This window comes from Lissotriton helveticus, chromosome 11, assembly GCF_964261635.1.
Source record: "Lissotriton helveticus chromosome 11, aLisHel1.1, whole genome shotgun sequence".
Lineage (NCBI taxonomy): Eukaryota > Metazoa > Chordata > Amphibia > Caudata > Salamandridae > Lissotriton > Lissotriton helveticus.
The window spans coordinates 209,071,746-209,093,233 of NC_136072.1; the positions used below are offsets into that span (position 1 = coordinate 209,071,746).

The 21,488-nt window shown below is 40.0% G+C and overlaps 1 protein-coding gene across 1 annotated transcript in view; it reads right to left on the reverse strand.

The window, feature by feature from the left end:
* Window positions 1-4,543: 4,543 nt before the first annotated feature.
* CLRN1 (clarin 1) overlaps window positions 4,544-21,488 on the reverse strand; it is a 141,473-nt gene continuing 124,528 nt past the window's right edge. The window contains exon 3 of the mRNA XM_078666494.1: window positions 4,544-4,809. Within this exon, the coding sequence (XP_078522620.1) occupies window positions 4,544-4,809 (266 nt within the window). The remainder of the gene's footprint in view (window positions 4,810-21,488) is intronic.

Consider the following 21,488-nt stretch of genomic DNA (forward strand, 5'->3'; position numbering starts at 1 on the left):
AGCGGGGCACGACCAGAAGAGGTCACTCAAGAAAGGTGCTCTTTGTCAAGCACCTGTTTCATCTATAATCAGGACTCAGAGCAACCAGTCAGAATGACAGAACAGCAAATAGCAGCAATACAAGAAATGGCGGCAATCGTAAATATCAACAAAACATTGAATGCAATGGGCAATGTGGCACTTTTGCACAGCAGATAAGCTGAAAGTACAAATTTCCATACACAATCGCCACATGAATCATAAAAATGGATGGCAAGCTGGACACCTTAAACAATCTATTCATTAGAGTCAAAGATTCAGTCAACGCGGAATAAAAGCAAGACATGTGTGCCTATGGACCAATAATAGAAAAACTAGCAACTTTACATGCAGTGATGACAACCTTGCTTGATGACCTGACAATGTCAGCCATCTCCCAGGACCCCAACTACAGATTGGTTCAAAATCAAAATCCATGAGAAGAAATCCCCCCAAAACAGCCTCAATGCTAGCATGCTACCAAACCCAGATGGATAAGGATGTATCCCCTAAGAACTGTGAAGGGGAAAGGACCAATGCAGAAGCTCCACTTGACAAACCTAATTCAAATTAAAATGATCCCCCACAGATAAGTAATATCAAATTAGTTATGCCCTGGGCAGAGGATGCTGCAACCGCAAAACCAAGATTTGAATTCGAAGACACATGTAAAAGGGAGACATCCCATTTCAAAGAACAACAAGAAAATGTTTTTAAAACCTACATAAAAGCAATAACTATAACAGAAGATTGTTTCTTATCCAATGGTTACGAGAAAACCCAGAAGAGAAGCATGGGAAAGTGGAACCACATATCCCAAATGTCAACAAGAGAAGCACATTTAGTCAAGAGACAAACTCCGGCACCCAGGAGCTCTTCAAATTACAGCCATTAAAGGCCTCCAAAGAAACACCTAGAGCCATATCAACACTCATTAAGGGCTCCGTTCCAGAAGATGCTAGTGACCCAGCCCAGCATATGATAAAGTACCCCTTAACTGCCATCCGCATACTTCTGATAAACCAGCCAGCTGAGTGAGAGTGAAGGAACCCACCAGCCCCCCTTAAATCTTCAGTTGTGTCACAAAGAATGGAAACAATAACAGCGCCAAGAAATCGGAAAGAGGAAGGCTGGGGCAACCAGATGAGTCACCTGACCATCACCCACCGCAAATTACCCCAGTAGCAAAATGGGGGGGGGCATAGGTGAAGTCACTCAGCACCAATGAACTGGGCATGGATCTCAAGCATATTAAATGCCCAACCTAGCAAAGGGCCTCACAACATCATAAATGGGGGCCTGGTTTGAAAATACGGTCATGGAACATAAGATGGGTAACCGAGTCAGTAATCATGAACTTAACAATAAAAGAACTGCGGAAACATAACATCATTGTACTTCAAGAAACCTGGGTACTAAATTCTTCCCCTGGCCAGACTTTACAGCATACAAATCTTTTGCAAAGGTTTCACAAGCTGGTGGACATGCCTCTGGTGGGGTATCAATGTATGTTAAAAACAACGTAAAGGCATCAACCTAGATATTAAAAGCAGGAAAGGGAGACTATATCATAGTGAAAATAACACATGGAGCAATCAACTTCAGAGAAAGAAAGAAAAACTGGCCAGATAGAGCCCAATTAATATGCTATCAAAGAGTTTTACGACTCTTGAATTCCATGGCATTTGCTCAGGTAAGAGAGGAGTTTTGCATGATCTCACAGCACTGGGCACTCAAAGCCAAATTTCTAATATATTGCATAAAAGCTGAACAAGCTAAAGAAAACATGCTAAAGAGGATTAGCTGGGAAACTATAAAGAATCCCCAGACCAATTAGCATAAGTATTTCAGCTCTGCACTGGATTCATTAGAGGTGGGAAAGATTTGGTCTAGTGGCTTTCCAATACCAACAGCTTCAAGACTAATAACCAAGCTAGCAAAGGTTATCTCCTAGGATAGGACATTCCGGACGATCAAGATCCTGTCCCATTGCTGCTGGGCATTTCCTTTATATGAACCAGGAGTGTTGCTGACTTACCCCTCCTTGCCTTTTCATCCAGCAATTAAACAGGAGCTACTGAGACTGCGACTGGGCTTAATCTTGTTAAAATCATACTGGTATGGCTGCAGAATTGGGGAAAAGAAGGACAGATGCTGCAGATTCTGTGCAAAACAGGAAGAATCACTAACTCATATGCTCTATTTATGCGAAAAGCTGCTCCACCTCAGGATTTTCTGTCTGTGCCCAATAAGGCGTGCAGCTGTCGAATCATGCCTAAAGGCTGAATCCTCACAGCTGGTGGCTTGATTCCTGAAGTTCACAAGAGCAGTTCTAGCATTGCCAGCAGGGGAAAATGACAGCACATCACAATAGAGTGTCCAACTTTCCTGAGGAGCTCAATGATTTCCTCCCGGCTTAATTGCAGGGTCAATGAAAGCCTAGCAGTGATAAAAAGCACCAGTAGTGATCTTTCTGATGGCAACCTGTAAAAGGGAGAGAAGGGAATCTATTATGTAAATTGTTAAAAGTTAACCAAGCAGTCCCAGTCCAAGCATTACGCTTAGAGTTATCTTTAGCTAGCTATTATGCTAGAACTATCTCTAACATAATAAAATGGGCATATAATCTCTTATATGCTGACCCTGGATCTCCAAGGAATATTTTAAAATTGGAGACTTTTAGAGATGAGGCGTTGCAATATACTTTTAATAAGAACCTTAGTATTGCATTTAATATGTCCCATTGAACTTAGCACTTTTAAAATCCTGGACACCAGCACATTTGAAGCATTTTTAAAAGAATTTGACACCAAGAATAAGCTTCGACCTGGATGTAGAGAACTGTTCTCAATTAAAACATTACGCATAATTTGTAGAAAGTATAGAATACAAATCTCCGCAGTGATACATATGCTATTTACTAGAACACAGAGCCCGGCGCTGTATTCTTTTACTGCAGTTAGGAATCCTCCCATTAAAAGTATGTACATCGAAATGGAATAATCATGAAAATACTATGGGAATCGGTGACTTGTGTGATGAGGGAGTGCCAGATTTACATCATGTATTGTTGGTTTGACCAAATTCGAGTCTTGTAGAGGCCTGGCATCGGTATAAAAGCCCATCTGTATTAGATATAATGTCTCCTCTGCACAAGGTTTCATTACACTTTGTAAATGGCCACCTGATGAATTTGTCTGTTATAATTTGTATAAAGAGTTTTTAAAGATGTTTTAAATCTGTACTATAACTGTTTTAAACATATCTGTTATGTAGTTGTTGACCTCAGCAGAGGTCTTAATCAAATTAAATAAAACTCTTGAAATATTGTGCTTTGACGGCACTCAAAAACATTTTTTGACCGCATCAAAATCCCACGAGGTGACACCTCTGGAAGACTCTTGTTTTAGTTTAAAGACTAGCTCTTGAATAACATTTTAGCAATTGTATTTTAACTGGGGCCTCACCAAGCCATATCACAGGGGCCTTGGGGGTATGCCCGTAATCCATCAAGAGGCAATAATCGCACTTTAGTCACACTTTTGCACTTAAATGCTCGCACTTTAAGTTCAAGTTCAAGTTCAAAAATGTGTATAGCGCGCTACTCACCCAGAGGGTCTCAAGGCGCTTGAGGGAGGGGGGGTACTTTACTTATCGAATATCCAAGTTTTTAGTTGCTTTCTGAAGGAGAGGTGGTACTGTGTAAGGCGGAGGTGGGGGGGGAGGGAATTCCAGGTTTTGGCCGCTAAGTAGGAGAAGGATCTTCCCCCCATAGTGGATCTATGGATGCGCGGAATTGCGGCGAGGGCTTTAGATAAATGTACTCTTGATAAGCATATTGACCAATTTTAAATATACTTTTCTATGATATCTTAAGGTCTATCCCGCGCCCAGGGCTCAGATCTCCATGGGAACTACTAACTCCCTTATTCTGCTGATGTGTACACATTAACTATTAGTTTTATTGTAATGATTTTAAATAATCGAACTATATAGAATTATCCTATTCTATTCTATCCAGTGACAGCATCTGATCTCACACTCTGTACCGCACCATATGCTTATGCGCAGTGAAGGCAGTCACACTGTGATTACAGCATGTCACGACAAACCATAAAGGCCTGATAACTAACATCACTTTACCACCCTCAGTAGGGCACCCACAAACCTTAAAATATTAAAACACTTTATGACCTCGCCACGGTTATACACCAATACAAAACCTATCACATTTGGACATCCAAGGATAGCACTGTAAGCCTCACCTGGAGTGTGGAGTGTTGTATACATTTCAAAACAATACAATGTCGAATTATAGTTGGAAGATGTTTATGGATGGTCGTTATCTTGGCAGTCGATATTTTGCTCTTGACGTATATGTTGTCTGCGGTTTTTTCCCCCGTCTGTTTTTATGTTACCTAAATTTTCCGATCCAAATAATAGTCATGAAAAACTGAAAAAGTTCAGCCGGTGAACTCAGCTTATTAACCTAACTATCTTGTTATACATTGATCTAGGTATTTTTTCAGTACATAATGTCTATTGTTGCAGTCGCGGTTTCTGACTCTTTGGACTTGGAGAAAGGAAATTCAAATCCCGCCAGGCGGATAAGAAGGATGTTTGAGAAGTGAACAGCAGTGCAAACCAGGATGAGCCAGAAGGACCTCCCGTAGTGCTCGCTGTGGGTTTTAAAGGTGAATGTTCCTTCCTTGTAGTTGGAAATCTTCTCCGACAGATGGTGGATTTTAACTTCTGAAGCGAATAAGACTAGGATAAGACAACCACAAAAACCTGAAAAACAATGAAAACAGTGAAAGTTATTTTATTAAAGCCGATTTTAAACGGATGCATTAAATAGCCAAAAAGACGTTCTGCTATTTGTGGTGGGCTTTTATACTGTAGGACTCAACATGCTGCTTAAAGCGTTACTGCTGACACATGTATGGAGACATGTTACAAGTGGCACAAGAAACAAGCTGTGACAAATGTAATAATGCTGTTTCGCATCAGATCTGAATTTGTAAAAAGGTAAGTGCCAGGGCCCTTCTGAGGAGGCCAGGGCATCCTGCTCCACCCATTGCCCTTGCCAGTGCTGCCAATGACAGTACCAACACAACTACTAACCACCACACTCCTACAAGTGAGCCAATTCAGTCTATTCCTGCCACCAAAAGTATAACAAAATGCTGTCTGCATCAGGTAGTATTTATTGTTAATGTATATTGAATGATTAAACAACTGTTGTCATGCTCATCTCAAAATTTACCAACAGCGCCATCATGTGGTAAACTGTCATTAGAGCAGGTGCTGAGAATTTAGTGCCTCTGCCATGCACCGGAAACCACTGGCAAAAATTAAGCACTGGTTTAGCTCCAACACACAGACAAGGCACAGCATGGCTATCAGCAGTGCAAGTTTCAATCAATTTCAATTCAATTATAAATATTTATTCGGCACTTAAAAAGACACCATAAAAGCACATACACAATATACACATATTTTAAATACAGTTTTTAAAAAAAAGTATGAGTTTTTTTTAAAATAGTTAGCTAAAAAACGCATTTCATGAGTGAGGGGAAAGAGGAATTTACTTTACGTAATTAAATAGCATTATAGTCAGTAATTTCTCTAGTATTCCTTAGCTGCAATGCAACCCGGATAAAGTTTATAATGCAAAACAACGTGTGAGCATCTGCAGCCTCCTGAAGAAACCTCAGGGCCTTTTTTGCTTGTCTAAATTTCGCTTCTTTCAGAATCCCTACTAAAAACTTACGTCTTGGGGCAGAATAATAGGGGCATAACAAAACAAAGTGAAGGGTATCCTGCGGAGACCTAGCGTCGCAGCCGCAGGTACCCTTCGCCTCCACTGTAAGAGTGAACCCAGAGGGAACCGCAAATAAATGATGGAGCATATTTAGTCTGAATCGGGTCATATGATATCGGTCCTGAGCATTATGCATGACCCTTAGATATGGTTCCATTCCTTGCTTCACTGTTAGTTGGCAATAAGATAAAACAGTGGGCTTACATCTTTCCACCTCGGCCCTAGTCGTAAGTGACCAATCTGAAAAAAGATTTTTAACCATTGTTTTGTTCTGGCCAGTTAAGGATTCTGGGTCTGTGAAGAAATGTTTACAGCCAATTGCCTCCATAGAATCCTTTATGTACTTTAGCCAGGGTATGTGACCCCCTTTGTCACGTTTCAGACAGTCTTTTATAATTTGTCTTGTAAGGACCGCTTCTGGGTTAATCCAGATTTTAACCCAAGCGAGAAGAGGTTTAGTTTTAATTCGGTCTTCAATATAAGGCTCTCCAACTTCCTCATGAATGATGAAGGCCGGGGTACTCTGCGGTAGTTTCAATATTCTTCTAAGGAATTTATTTTCTTCCACCTGGATCTGTTGCAATTTTTTATCTATGAAGCCCCATACTTCTGCTCCATAGGTAACCTTGGCACAGCATATCGATCTATACAGATTTAATATTTGTTCTGGGGACCATCTACCCAGTCTTCTCCCATACCCCATAATGGCCCCTGATGACGCTGCCAGCTTCGTTGCATGTTTCTCCACTAGGGGGTTGAAGTTCAATTGATCGTCAAACAGTACACCAAGATATGAGAAGATCTTAACCTGGCCAATCTTGTGTGACCCAATTTTGTATATAAATTTTCCTTTTTCTTTTGCTTTTGCTCCTGTTGACATAATGTAAGATTTTTCCAAGTTTGTCGATAAGTCAAGTTTGGCCATGAAATCGACAAAACCGTCAATCAACTTCTGTAGCCCCAATGGGGTTCTGGCTAACAATACCGCGTCATCGGCATAGAGTAATACCGGCACCGCTCGATGGCCAATTTGGGGTGAATCCACGTGTAATTTGAGTAGTTCTTTATCCAGGAGATTAATATATATAGAGAACAGGAAGGGCGCTAAAATACAGCCCTGCCTCACTCCACTGGTACATAAAAAGGGATCAGTCCTACTTCCCTCTTGGTTGTATCTCACACTTGCAGACGTATTCCAATGTAGGGCTTTTAGGACATCTACAAGGGGTTGATCCACTCCTAAACTTAGCAATAACGACCAAGTTTCAATCAAACATAGGACAGCTTAGTACAAAAGGAATAATACAAGGTTCACTGACATATATAGGGCTGACACATCATAGACAACAGAAATGCAAGCTTCTCAGACCCAAAAGTGATGCCCTACCGGAGGACGTGGTGCAGCAAAGCAGTATACATTTCACTGGAGCACACTATAGAAGCAGCACTGGCAGCCCAGCAGGTGGGCGAGGGCTTCAGGAGAGCCACTCAGATTGAACTCGGCAGCAAAGTTCGGGGCAAACAATGAATGTGGGATTGCATGGCTTACTTGGTGACAGGAGGACCAAATGTTTCCCTGTATGGTTCTGATCACAAGTAATTCAAAGTAAAATTAGCTCTAGCTTTTCTGCATTCATTTGATTCTGCATTATTATGAATGAATGAATGGTTTTATAAAGCTCACAGCTACTCAGCGAGTGTCCCGGTTATGATGGAAAAGACGGGAAGGGGAACTAGGCTATAAGTTTAACAGATACGTTTTTAAATATTTACGGAAAGTGGCCTCATCTGGTAAAGATCTGAGTTGAAAAGGAATCTTATTTCAAGTCTTAGCTATTAGTACAGCAAAGGAGGCACCACCCTGTCTCTTTCTTCTAAATCAGGGAACAAATATCATCTGTGTATTCCTAGATTGCAAGATCCTAACAGAGTAATATTAAAAAATCCTATCATTGAGATATCTGGGTCCCTTTTTGTGGAAAGCGTGGTATGCGATAGTTAAGGCCTTAAACACCACTCTCTTGCTGACTGTTAGCCAGTGCAGTTGTTCCTGGAAGTGGGGCACAGAGGAAAGATTTGTCAACTTAAACAGAAGGTGGATTGCAGTGTTCTGTACCACCTGGTGTTGATGTATTTATTGATCTGTAATTCCAAGGTAGAGGACAGTGGTGTAGTCCAATCTGGATACAAGTATTGCCCTGACCACTGATTTCTGCTCGCCCCATGGAAGAAAATCCGAGAATTTTCTTAACATTCCTAATATCCAAAAACATGATTTCACAACTGCGACTATCTGGGCTTTGAAGGAAAGCTACCTATCAAAAGGAACTCCTACCTCCTCATCACTTCCTTAGGAGTGGGTGGCATACCGCTGTTCAGCTATGTGCCCATCCAGCCAGGTAGGGGGTCGCAGCCAAAAAGCAAAATTTCTGCCTTATCTCAATTATACTGTAGGCAATTCCCTCTGAGCAATCCCATAACTACCTCTACACATGCTGAAAAAGTTTATTTGCCTGAAGCAATAATCATATGCATATCATTTGCATACAAAACAATTTTAATGCCGAATGACTCAATCAATCAATCAATCAGAGTACTTGTAAAGCGCGCTACTTACCCGTGAGGGTCTCAAGGTGCTGAGGGGAGGGGGTGCTGGTCCTGCTCGAAGAACCAGGTCTTGAGGAGTCTTCTGAAGGCGAGTTGGTCTTGGGTCTGCCGTAGGTGGGTAGGGGGGTGTTCCAGGTCTTGGCGGTGAGGTAGGAGAAAGATCTGCCGCCAGAGGTTGCTCATTGGATGCGGGGGACAGTGGCGAGGGCAAGGCTGGCGGAGCTGGCGGGTCGGGGTGTAGAAGCTGAGTCTGCTGTTCAGGTAGGCTTGTCCGGCGTTGTGGAGTTCTTTGTGTGCGTGGGTGAGGAGCTTGAAGGTGATCCTCTTGTCGACGGGGAGCCAGTGTAGGTCTCTCAGGTGGGGGGTGATGTGGCTGTGGCGGGGGACGTTGACGATCAGTCGAGCGGAGGTGACATATAAATGTTTTTTAAAATGGGACTCAATGCTGAGCCCTGTGGCACCCCACACTTTACTGCTCCACACCTGAGTAAAAGGGATTCATCCACACTGCTTGTTCTCTGTGATTTAAAAAAGAGCAAATCCAACTCAGCGACACTCCTCCCACCCCAATTGTTACCAGCCATTTAAGCAGGATCTCACTGGATACGGTGTCAAAAGCCGCCTATAGATACAGCAGAGTCACAGTGACATAATGACTAATATCTAAACTTTTCTTAATGGATTCCATGATTTCTAGCAAAGATGTTGCCGTACGATCTTTGAGGTGGCTGGTAGCAGAGAAACTGGTCTAAAATCTGAAAGGATCTTAGGGTCAGCCTTTGTTTTTTATTTAAGAGGGGAACAACATTAGTCCTTTTCCAGAATTCTGGTACCATCCCTGACTGCAGCAAGGCCTTGATTAACTCCAAGTACAGTGGGGCTATAGACTGGCTATTTGACTCATAATGTGCAGAGTGTATGTGTCCAAAGGAGAGCCAAACTTACACTTTCTAAGGTGGTTCTTTAGTTCCTCTTCATTGGGTGGCAGAAATTGCACAAGCTTCCAATTTGCAATGGGCAAAAATTGAATATCTGCTAATTTTATAGGCTCAGTGGTGTTTAGCCTCAGCAAATTTGACTGGATTTTGTAATCTAAAAAATCCCTCAACTTCATACATAGATCCAGGGCCATCATCTTGGGGTTCCTGAACTTTGATACAATGTTAAAAATCTCCTTACAGCTATTATTTGCTTCCTTAATGCTCTGGGAGTAAAAAGTGCTCCGTGTAAGTTCTTATTGTAAATATGAAGGGCTTGTATATATTGCGATTTGTCTTTCTCTTTACATTGACGTCTCTAGGATCTTTCTAGTTTTTTACATGCTTTCCTTTCCAAGGGAAGTTCATGTGAGGACCAGCAAGGTAAACACGATTGTCCACTCTTCAAGGTGGTTACTTCTGGAACCACCGACCGCATCAGCTGCATCAGTGAGCTATTTACTCTCTGAGATGTCATCAGAAGCGACTTCTCCATTAGTACAGGTCAAGAAGAAATTAAGGCCTCCTGGAAATCAGACATCACTACATTATTCTGTTGTGTTTGTTTTTTTCCTCACCTGGTTTTGCCAGGTGTGGGAGAATCAAACATGATTTTTCCGACCAGTATTTCCAGATGGAAAAATCACATGAGGCTGTGGTTGAAGCAGCACACTAATCACACTCCAGTTTTTTGTTTCTAGAGTGGAGTAGCATAGACAAAAACACCCCTTTCCCTCCCCTAGTCCTCCCACTCCCACTCTACCTTGCCTTACCCTATTCCCACAAGCTCATGGATACAGTTACCAGCCACTCAAAGTAGGTGGTAAATGTATGCAGTAAAGATGCCTGGAACAGGGCTTTCCATGTAATTTTATGACTGGAAATATTGGACCTCTGTGGTAATTACCGAATAGGATTTATCCCATAACTGCTTGGTACTGGGGTGATTTTAGTAGACAGAAGCTGTAAATTAGTATTATTTTATATCACAATACCAGTACTGTGCTACTTGGAATCAGGGCCTAATTGTTTTTCTCACATCTTTGCAGTGATTCTCGGCTGACACAAAAAATTCAATTCAATCTTTCATCCCATTGGGTTTAAGAGTGTTCAAATGGAAAATCCAATGATTTTCTCTCCTCCAATAACATAGTTCTGTTATCTCTTCCCTCTTCTTTATCTACAATTCCCAATACGCATGCTTTTAATTGGCTGTTGTGATGTTGCTTTTCGATGAAATGGGCTGCTACCACAGATTTGGAAGATTGAGTTCTTATGTTACTTTTGTGTTCATTCATCCGTATTTTTAATTTGCGTTCAGTTTGGCCAATATAAGCTTTCCTGCATGGGAACTTGAGCATGTAGATAATATTGGAGGAATCACATGTTGCATTCACTTGTAACTTGATCTTATGTCGTTTCATGGGATGTGTGATACATCTTCCTCTAATTATGTTATTACAATTCCAACATGGTGTCGTGCCTTTGTACGATCACCTGTCAATGGGTTTGGTTTTCTGTTTTATGATCTCACCTATGTTCTTTGCTCTTGTGTACGCAAATATTGGCTCTTGCTCTAAGATAATATTAAAGTCTGGTTCCATTCTTAGTAGCATCCAATGTTTTCTAATGATTTTTTTTGTAGTGCTGGCTCATAGGAGAATATTTACATACGCATGTGGTTTGTTCTGTCTTGGAAGAGGTTTGTGTCTTCAGTAGTTCTGATCTTTCTTTTTGGGTTACTCAATTTGAAGCATGTCTAAGTAGATCTTACGGATATCCTCTGTGTCTGAAACATTGCAACAACTCTTCGGATTGTTTGGTGGCCTTCTCAGGGTCAGAGACTCTCAGGAGTTGGGAATATGCACGACCTACACCACTTTGTAATCTGAGTATGTGCCAACTCACTCAATTAGTTAATGTCCCTACACATGAGCTGAGCCTTCTATTGGACCCCATTTTTACCAACTCACCTTTACTTACAGTAGCCGAACCCATCCTTGTGGCATGGTCAGACCACCACTTGATTCCTTTTGGAACTAAGGTACCCTCACTGGAAATTGTACCTTCCTTTAAACCTACCTCATGCAAATGGGCACGGATTACACCCTCTGCATTCAGGAAGGTTTTCAAATTCTCACAGACAACTCTCGTAGAATGCCCATCGACAGCTAATACTCAGATTAAGAGGTGGATTAATCTAGCTTTGGATACACTAGCATCATCTATGCCAATCACTAGCAGGCGACCTAAGTCCTATGCACCCTGGTTCTCAGAGGAACTCCAGGAAAACAAAGAGATCATGCAAAAATATGAACAAATATGGCGCAAAGAGTACCATGAACATCATAAATCCACCTACCTGGCAGCCTTAAAAAAGTACCAAAAGGATCATAGGCAGGCCCGCACAATGTATCATGCCCGTCACATTGAACACTCCAAAAACTCCACCAGTGAGCTCTTCCAGGGACCTAAATCCCTGACCTCCCTAGAACGAAGCAAAGCGATACTCCCTCCCTCTACTGAGTGCTGTAATCAGATTGCAGGAATGGCACCTACCCCTCTACCCCTGCTAGGACTTTTAAGATGCTGCATCTGTCCAATACCCTGCCAGACACCTTGGCTAAGCTCCTCAACTTACAACCTATCACTGAGGCTGATACTCACAGTCTCATGCTGAGAATCAAATCAGGATCCTCTCTAGAACCTGCATCCCCAACCATCTTGGATAAAGGCAATAATGCCATTGTCCCAATACTAACAGAGCTGCTCAACCTGTCGTTTTTTTCTGGCATAGTTCTGAAAGAGTAGAAGCATGCCATGGTAATTCCCCTGCTCATAAAGCCTAACTTAGACCCTTTAAAACCTGAGAATTTAAGACCTATCTTACTACTTCCTTACTTTGCAAAGGAGGCTGAGAAGTTTGTCAATCAACAAATAATGCAGTTTGTAGAGGATTACAATCTCCTCCATAAGACACAGTCTGGTTTCAAACCCTGTTATGTTTCATGTAGGTATCCTAATATAGGCCCGGGTAACATCATTTCCTTTCACCTACATCACCTCCCCTACACTACACAGTAACAAGCTTTGTAGGATTGAACCTTTACCTAGTTCTAGTCCTGGGCGCAGAAGGAGGGTTTCCCAGAACAATAGCGTTCTATGACTCCATCTTTAGACTGACTCAGTATGAATGAATATTCATAAGGGTTCTTGGAAACCAGGCTGGGGCTACATCCACCTGCATAATATCTACGTACACCGTTCATCCCATACGTCATCCTCAAATCCAACAATGGCTAATACAAGAAACAAGGGACAAATGAACCTTAGATACTTTCAGTATAAATACAGCACCTTTTGCTAGTATTAGCTAGAGGGAACTGAGACTTCCATGCCGACACACTGACCAGAGACGCTGAGGCTCCTGCATGCAGACGCTCCAGCTGACAGTGGTCTAAACATCCCTTGTGGGGTGTCCAACTCGAGACCAGGACGGGGTCCACACTTCCTTGCTTCAGATAATGAGGTTAGACTAAACCTAGAGGCATTCTTGGCTTCACACCTACTCACATGCTAGGTACACTTAGGTATACCCAGAAAGGCATCAAAGGAGTATGCACGCTTTCTTTTACCATGCATTTCATATCCATGTATGTGTTTATGACTATTGCTAAATGGTAGAACTGTACTATCCTTTTATATTCACTGTACTGCTGATCATATATCTCTGCTGAATGTCTGACAAAATATCGATTACAAAAATATCGATATACAAAAATATCGGAACAAAAATATCGAAGTCAAAAATATAGGAATCCTATCCCTAACAAGGTAAGTACAAATATATCGGAAAAAATATATAGAATGACAAAAATATCGTTTTTTGTAAAATATAGTTTTTTTTAATTAAATAAAAATCTAATATTAACTAAATAATACTTATAAATGTAATAAACATATTTAAAAATGTACTATAATATTTAAAATTAATACATAATGTAATAAAAATTAATATTAATAAATATATAATACATAATATATTTTTCATTAATATTAACTCTAAATTAATTATTTTCATAACTTATAAAAAAATAAAAATATAATAAATTACTAATACATTTATATACATAAAATAATCACATAAATAACAATTAATAACAACATAATACTAATAAAAATTCTAAATGCATTTTAGATAGTGTATGAGTAAAAATTACTATTCCCACTCCAGAGAGTGCAACAGTAGGGAAAGTGTTGGATAGCGTAGGGGTAACAATTACTATTCCAACTCCAGAGAGTGCAACAGTAGGGAAAGTGTTGGATAGCGTAGGATTAAAAATTACTATTCCAACTCCAGAGAGTGCAACAGTAGGGAAAGTGTTGGATAGCGTAGGGGTAACAATTACTATTCCAACTGCAGAGAGTGCAACAGTAGGGAAAGTGTTGGATAGCGTAGGGGTAACAAATACTATTACAACTCCTGAGAGTGCAACAGTAGGGAAAGTGTTGGATCACGTAGGGGTATCAATTACTATTCCAACTCCAGAGAGTGCAACAGTAGGGAAAGTGTTGGATAGCGTAGGGGTAACAATTACTATTCCAACTCCAGAGAGTGCAACAGTAGGGAAAGTGTTGGATAGCGTAGGGGTAACAATTACTATTCCCACTCCAGAGAGTGCAACAGTAGGGAAAGTGTTGGATAGCGTAGGGGTAACAATTACTATTCCAACTCCAGAGAGTGCAACAGTAGGGAAAGTGTTGGATAGCGTAGGGGTAACAATTACTATTCCAACTCCAGAGAGTGCAACAGTAGGGAAAGTGTTGGATAGCGTAGGATTAAAAATTACTATTCCAACTCCAGAGAGTGCAAGAGTAGGGAAAGTGTTGGATCACGTAGGGGTATCAATTACTATTCCAACTCCAGAGAGTGCAACAGTAGGGAAAGTGTTGGATAGCGTAGGGGTAACAATTACTATTCCAACTCCAGAGAGTGCAACAGTAGGGAAAGTGTTGGATAGCGTAGGGGTAACAATTACTATTCCCACTCCAGAGAGTGCAACAGTAGGGAAAGTGTTGGATAGCGTAGGGGTAACAATTACTATTCCAACTCCAGAGAGTGCAACAGTAGGGAAAGTGTTGGATAGCGTAGGGGTAACAATTACTATTCCAACTCCAGAGAGTGCAACAGTAGGGAAAGTGTTGGATAGCGTAGGGGTTGAAATAACATACTTATAAGAAATAATTTATTATTACTTAATTACATTAAAATTAGTTCCCACCATATTCCCCTATAAACACACAACCCGCAACAGAACACATTTATCAATTAATTAATTATTTAAAATGTATTACCAATTAATTATATTTATTTACCAATTAATAAGAATTAATGTATGCTTCCTACTAATTAATAATTATTCTACATAATTACATTACTTCCCACCCTATTCCCCTATAAACCCATAACCCGCTACAGAACATATTTATCAATTAATCAATTAATTAAAATTAATTTAAAAGAATTCTCAATTAATTAATAATTCCTACTAATTAATAATTAATTTAACATAATTAAATTACTTCCCACACTATTCCCCTATAAACCCATAACCCGCTACAGAACATATTTATCAATTAATCAATTTATTAATATTAATTAAAAAGAATTCCCAATTAATTAATTAATAATTCCTACTAATTAATAATTAATTTAACATAATTAAATTACTTCCCACCCTATTCCCCTATAAACCCATAACCCGCTACAGAACATATTTATCAATTAATCAATTAATTAATATTAATTACAAATAATTCTCAATTAATTAATTAATAATTCCTACTAATTAATAATTAATTTAACATAATTAAATTACTTCCCACCCTATTCCCCTATAAACCCATAACCCGCTACAGAACATATTTATCAATTAATCAATTAATTAATATTAATTACAAATAATTCTCAAATAATTAATTAATAATTTCTACTAATTAATAATTAATTTAACATAATTAAATTACTTCCCACCCTATTCCCCTATAAACCCATAACCCGCTACAGAACATATTTATCAATTATTCAATTAATTATAATTATTTAAAAATTATTCTCAATTAATTAATTTATAATTCCTACTAATTAATAATTAATTTAACATAATTAAATTACATTAAAAATAAATTATTAAACATAATACAATATAATATACACAAAATAATCGATATTAGTAACATCGAAATTATTTACTTCGATATTACTGACATCGATATTTAAAACTTCGATATTATTAATATCGATATTAAGAGTGTCGATATTACTTACCTTCTATATTATGTCCCTTCGATATTTAAACTTCGATATAATTGTATATCGAAATTTAAATCTCGATATTTTGTCTGTGTACCATCTCTGCTACTGTCTAATGGTTGTCGCAGCACATATATTTTACACTAGAAGAACTGGGCAATAAATACTTATTGTAACACACCCAACTGTTTCTTCTGTGTAACTCTCTGAGAGAATCTAAGTGAGCATGAGTGACTGAACGTAAGGTAGTACATTGTTTCCACGATCCTAGGGGATCAGGGGTGTCATATTCTAAGGTTGCCAGAAACTATTCTCTACCTGATAAGAGATTCTGGTGGCACTGTGAGCTAGCTAATGCAAACAGGATAACATACTCGGTGGGGGTGCTCATAGTCTGCCACCAAACCTACAGTTTATGTTATCCCAACGCGCAGGTCCTGTATGAGTAATATAGGAACTACACTACAACTTCTCTTCAGCACGGAATCAGCACTACTTTTAGCCTCTGATTTATTATTTACATATGATGATCAAACGGCGGCCCTTATCATGCTTGACCTAAGCACCGCCTTTGATACAGTCTCCCATGGTCAGCTACATGACAGACTGCACCGTGCTGGCAAAGGTGGCTTGGTTCTTGTTTGGTTGGCAAGCTTTCTGGAAGACCGTACCTTTCAAACTACTCTGCAAGTTTATGTCTCGTCAATTCAACATCTGAAACGGGGTGCCTCAAGGTTCAGGCTTGAGCCTGACCATTTTCAACTCATATATGCATCCTCTGGCAAATCTACTGAACAAACATGGGGTGCAGACGGTGTCCTATGCATATGACACGCAGATGATCCTTACCCTGGCCCAGGACAATGGCAAAGCAGCTGAGAATTTCAAACTCTGCCTGGAGGACATGGCATATTGGATGGAACATAGCTGCCTTAGGCCTAATGCCAGCAAAACAGACATCATAGTGGTAGGAAAACAACCCTCCATCTGGTCATGAAGATGGTGGCCCAGGCTTTGGGATCTCCACATTCCCCGAGTCAGAAAGTTAAAAATCTGGGAGTCTGTTTTGACTCAACCCTATTTTTCTCTGCACAGATTACAGCTCTTACAGGTTTAGAGATTTTAAAAATGTTGAAAAAAATCTTAGGACTCATCCCGGACGATGCAAGGAAAACAGTGGTACAGGCGATTGTAATATCCAGGTTGGACTTTTGCAATGTCCTCTATCTGGGGGCACCAAAGCGGAGCACACATATGCTCCAGCGCGTTCAAAAAACAGCTTCTCTGATGCTCTTAAACATCCCAAGACTCGTCCCAACTGATAGCGCTTTGGAGACTCTACATTGGCTCACGGTTGAGGAGAGGATCTCCTTTAAATCCCTATGCTATGTCCACAGGATACTACAGGGTAAGGGCCCAAAATATCTTCGTCCCATGATACACTCCTACCACCCCATGGGCAGCCTGGAACAGGACTGGTCTGCATTTTCAAATTCAATAAGAAATTTTTTGGCGGTACCTCTTTTAGGTACTTTTTGCAGCAATGAGTTGGAACTCTCTACCTGTTTACCTCAGACAGGAGCCATTAGAAGCAGCTTTCAGGAAGCAACTCATAACTTGGTTGTTTAGGAAACATTTCGCTACATTAGATTAGCTCTATCCTTTATGCTCTTCATGATCTCAGCCTCTGAATGGAATTCAGTGCGGGGACACTCCGTAATGGAGTAACCATGGAGCTTTATAAACTGTAATAACATAACATAACATAACATAAAATAACATATACATACATACGCACACATTCAAACACACACAAATATATTGAGATGTGTCTCCATCTATATAATTATATATTTATATATAATATTGAATAGTAGCAGCCTTTATTTATTTTACATTATATAAAAGTTATATATTAAATTATTTAAGATTTACTTTCAACTATATTTATATATATATATTAAAAAACAATATTTGTGTATGTTTTTGCACAATACAAGTGTGAATCGATATTTTATTTCCTATATTTGTATACTTACCACTATAAGTATAGGAATACGATATTTTGGTGAACAGTATTTTTGACACAATATTTGTGTCAAATGATATTGTTTACTTCAATATTGTGTTAGTGATCCGATTCTTAGAAACACACCATCAATGAATTAGAAAGCTACAATAATCATGGGAATGTGGATGCCCCCAAGATAGGCACCTGAAATCTCCTGGCATTACTCTACGCAGACGACTGTGTTTTAATGTCTAGCACCAGCATGGGCTTGCAGAAGCTTTTGACCAGGTTTAATGATTTTATGAATGAACTTGGCCTAAAGACTACTGTAAGGAAATCTTATACTATGGTGGTGGGTAAATCCCCACCATTTAAAAATCTTGTTATATAAAAAATGGAAAGCTGTCCTACGTCCCCCTTTTTCTCATCTGGGAATCCTTTTTGATCAAAAAAGCACCTGGCACCACCTAGTTGATACAAGGATTAGCAGTTTTAACTAAAACCTGGAGGCGGTTTTTAGATTCACAAAAAGTTGGGCTCAAGACTGATTAATGCAATTATTAACATCTATAAGGCTCACTCCTCTTCCGTTATTCTGTATGGGGCTGGAGTATGGGTTTTTTGTAACCCAGTGTGACTACAAAGAGCCGAGAATATTTTTATGAGACGCCTGTTGACATTCCCCAATAGTCACCCTTCTACTGTCTGTCATAGCGAACTTGGCTTGATTCCTTTTTCCTTCTGTATACAATTAGCACGATTCTATTGTGGCACTCCATCTGGGCAAAGGAAGAACCATCCCTATATCGTGCAAATATTTCAGACTGTTTTAAACTGGATTACATGACAAAGATGTTCTATAAAAAATCAGTTAGAGTTCCTGGGGCTGGCGGACTATTTTCACAATCCAGCTAGCATTGCTAAGATCCCAAAAGCGAAATTGAAAAGGGACTTTCTAACTTGCCTATATGCAACTAGAGGACATTTAGAGATGGCACAATAGAGTTTCTTAGAACACTTGCTTCAAGCTTGTTCTTTATGCTTGAGCCCTATCTTTACTTTTATTTCAGTCACACTGAATTGTTCTACCTTGTTAGATTCAGGTTTGTCATTTGGCATTTTTTGGTTTCTTATCCCCACAAAGTCTACTGCGATGCCAAACTGGATCTGTGCCATGTAATTCTAAGTGCACTCAGTGCACATTACACTCTATGTTTTTTTGTCAACTCTATATCAAGCAAAGGCATGCACATTATTACCCCCTTTTAAAGAATTTACATATCAGGAAGTGTCGGGCAGCATTATATCATCTTTAGCTTTTAAAAGATGAATTTACCTGTTTAATGATTTATAGATATATTTCTTCGGTTGTTCGTCTATTTGATATTGTTGGAAAATGATTTTATTTCTTTTAATGAATCATTTCTGGGCCTTATTGTTCACTGGGACTGGGGATTGTTATGAATTTATTTATACACTGTCCCTCACCCACAGTGCTACCTTGTGCTAAACTGTTGAATATAACTTTGATATTCTGATAGTGAAATCATTATTGTTTTGAGACACATTACTTACTGTCTCTATCACTCGTTTTAACGTGTTTCAAATGTCTTTTGATGCATTCTTTTATGGCTGATAGCCAGCCGAATAAAGATTTTTAACTGACTGACACACCAGTGCTCGAAGTTGTGCCAATGGCGACTACACACCTTACAAGTGGCTGGACGTTTAGAAATGAAGTTAAATGGAATCTGCCACTTTCCTTGAACACCCCTGTGCCAGGAAAATTACCCGTTCAGTAGCCAAACTCCCATATTCAGGAGCGTGAGAGACTCCTGAGATAGACTCAGCTAAATTAAAGGGGAGGAATGAAGAGTAAACATTCAGTGTGGGGATATGGCCAACTGAATGAGGAGAGGAAACCATGGCAACCTTGACCCTCCCGGTACCCCCAGCAAGACCCTGGTGTGATCTTTCTGAGTCTTCTGCAAGAACTGTGGAATTATAGGAAAAGACGGGAAGCAATTGTCAGGACTAGTCTCCAGTAACCATGACAACACAGGAGCAGAATGACATCTAGTTCCCAATACCCCTCTTAGAACACCCCTGTTAGGTTGTTAATAATCTTTCACAGGTAAGTACCAAGGGAGAAAGGGAATTGGGACAGAGAAGAGACAGCTCAGTGCTTGCTCTGCCTGTTCTGCTTCATCTTCTTTTTTCCTCTTATTAAGCTGTAATGAAGTACATTTCTAAATACCACTTCTTTATTCAACTTATATCATAGTAAATAAAGGTATCTTGACTTAACAGAACAACCTTGGAGTTAAGCCCCTCTTCTATTGACTTCTCTAGTAGCTTTTGGTTTGCTAACTGTAGAAGGAATTGACTTGACTCTCTCTCACTCTTGCAGGAGATGCATGTATGCCTTCTTAATGCAGTACTTAATATGAAGAAACATAAGGTAAGTATAATACTTGACTAGAATTACTGTGTAAAAGACTATTGATTTATTTCTATACAATATTTGGTTAACCTACTGTATGCTTGAGTCTTCTTGTTTTCAATATTTAATGTTTCGAATATCCTTGTCTGAGATGAAACTCTAATGTTTTTCCCTTATTAAGAACTAAAGCTCTACAATACTATTGTGGACTGAGTTTCGTAACTATTTACATTTTATGCCTTTGCCAGTTTATTTTTCTCTTCTTTTTTTTAACTATACACAAGTCTAAGGCTACATGCAGCGTGAAGGAAATTACGCACCTGCATTCAACGGACTCTTTAGTACACAAACTCTTGTCTTGTCAAAAGTGCAACCTTCAAACCCTACACAAGACGGTGTGGCATTAAGGACAGGACATGCCCACACTCTTACTCCTCAGAAAACAACTAGAAGAACACTACTCCTAATTGTCATGTGCAGAACTCGGCTATGACTGAAATTAGGAGCAAGCGCCTAGGGAAACACTGACCCTGGACTAGGAGGATATGAGGAACCGCCGGGAGTACCCACAAAACTACCCTGACTAAATTTAAACGACGGAGGTCAGGTAAGCACCCGAACAGGTCGATATCCTTGGTGAAGTGCACCATAGAACATTGATGCGCGCTTCACCAAACCCAGGATACCAGGGGAAGTCTAGACCGCTAAACAGTAGGCATGCTGGCGGCCATGTTGGAAATCCAGCGCCGCCAGCATGCTCGCCAACCAAGGGCATGGTGGTGTCCCAAGCTTGGCCGGTAGATTTGAGGGGCAGAGACAATGGTCACAGAAGGGTCACGTGGAGGAAACCTCCCGTGAACCCTGACAGTAATAAAGAATATCTCAAGGCAAAGTTATCGAAAAAGCATCCAATACCCAAGCTGTCAGAGAAGGAATCCGGGAGCAGAAGTGAGGGAGACTGGCATTGGCCTCCATGGCAAACAGGTCCCTCCAGGGGTGACAGAACCTTTGAGACATTTCCTGAAAAGCCAAGAAGCTAGGCAACGGGGAATCAAGGAAGGAAACCTCTTGATGTGCTGGTTAGCAGGCCCATTCTCTTTCCTCAGAAGGTAGAATGCCCTTAAGGAGTTGAGATGTTGTCTGACCATGATCAGCTCTCATAGGTGAGGAGAAAGAGAGAGATAATTACCCCTCTCTGCCCATTTTAGTAGGCTCTGACCACCTGGTTCTCTGTATGAATGCGCACTGGTGAGTTCGTGATCATAGCGAGGATGAATATCAGGGCTGCCCTCACT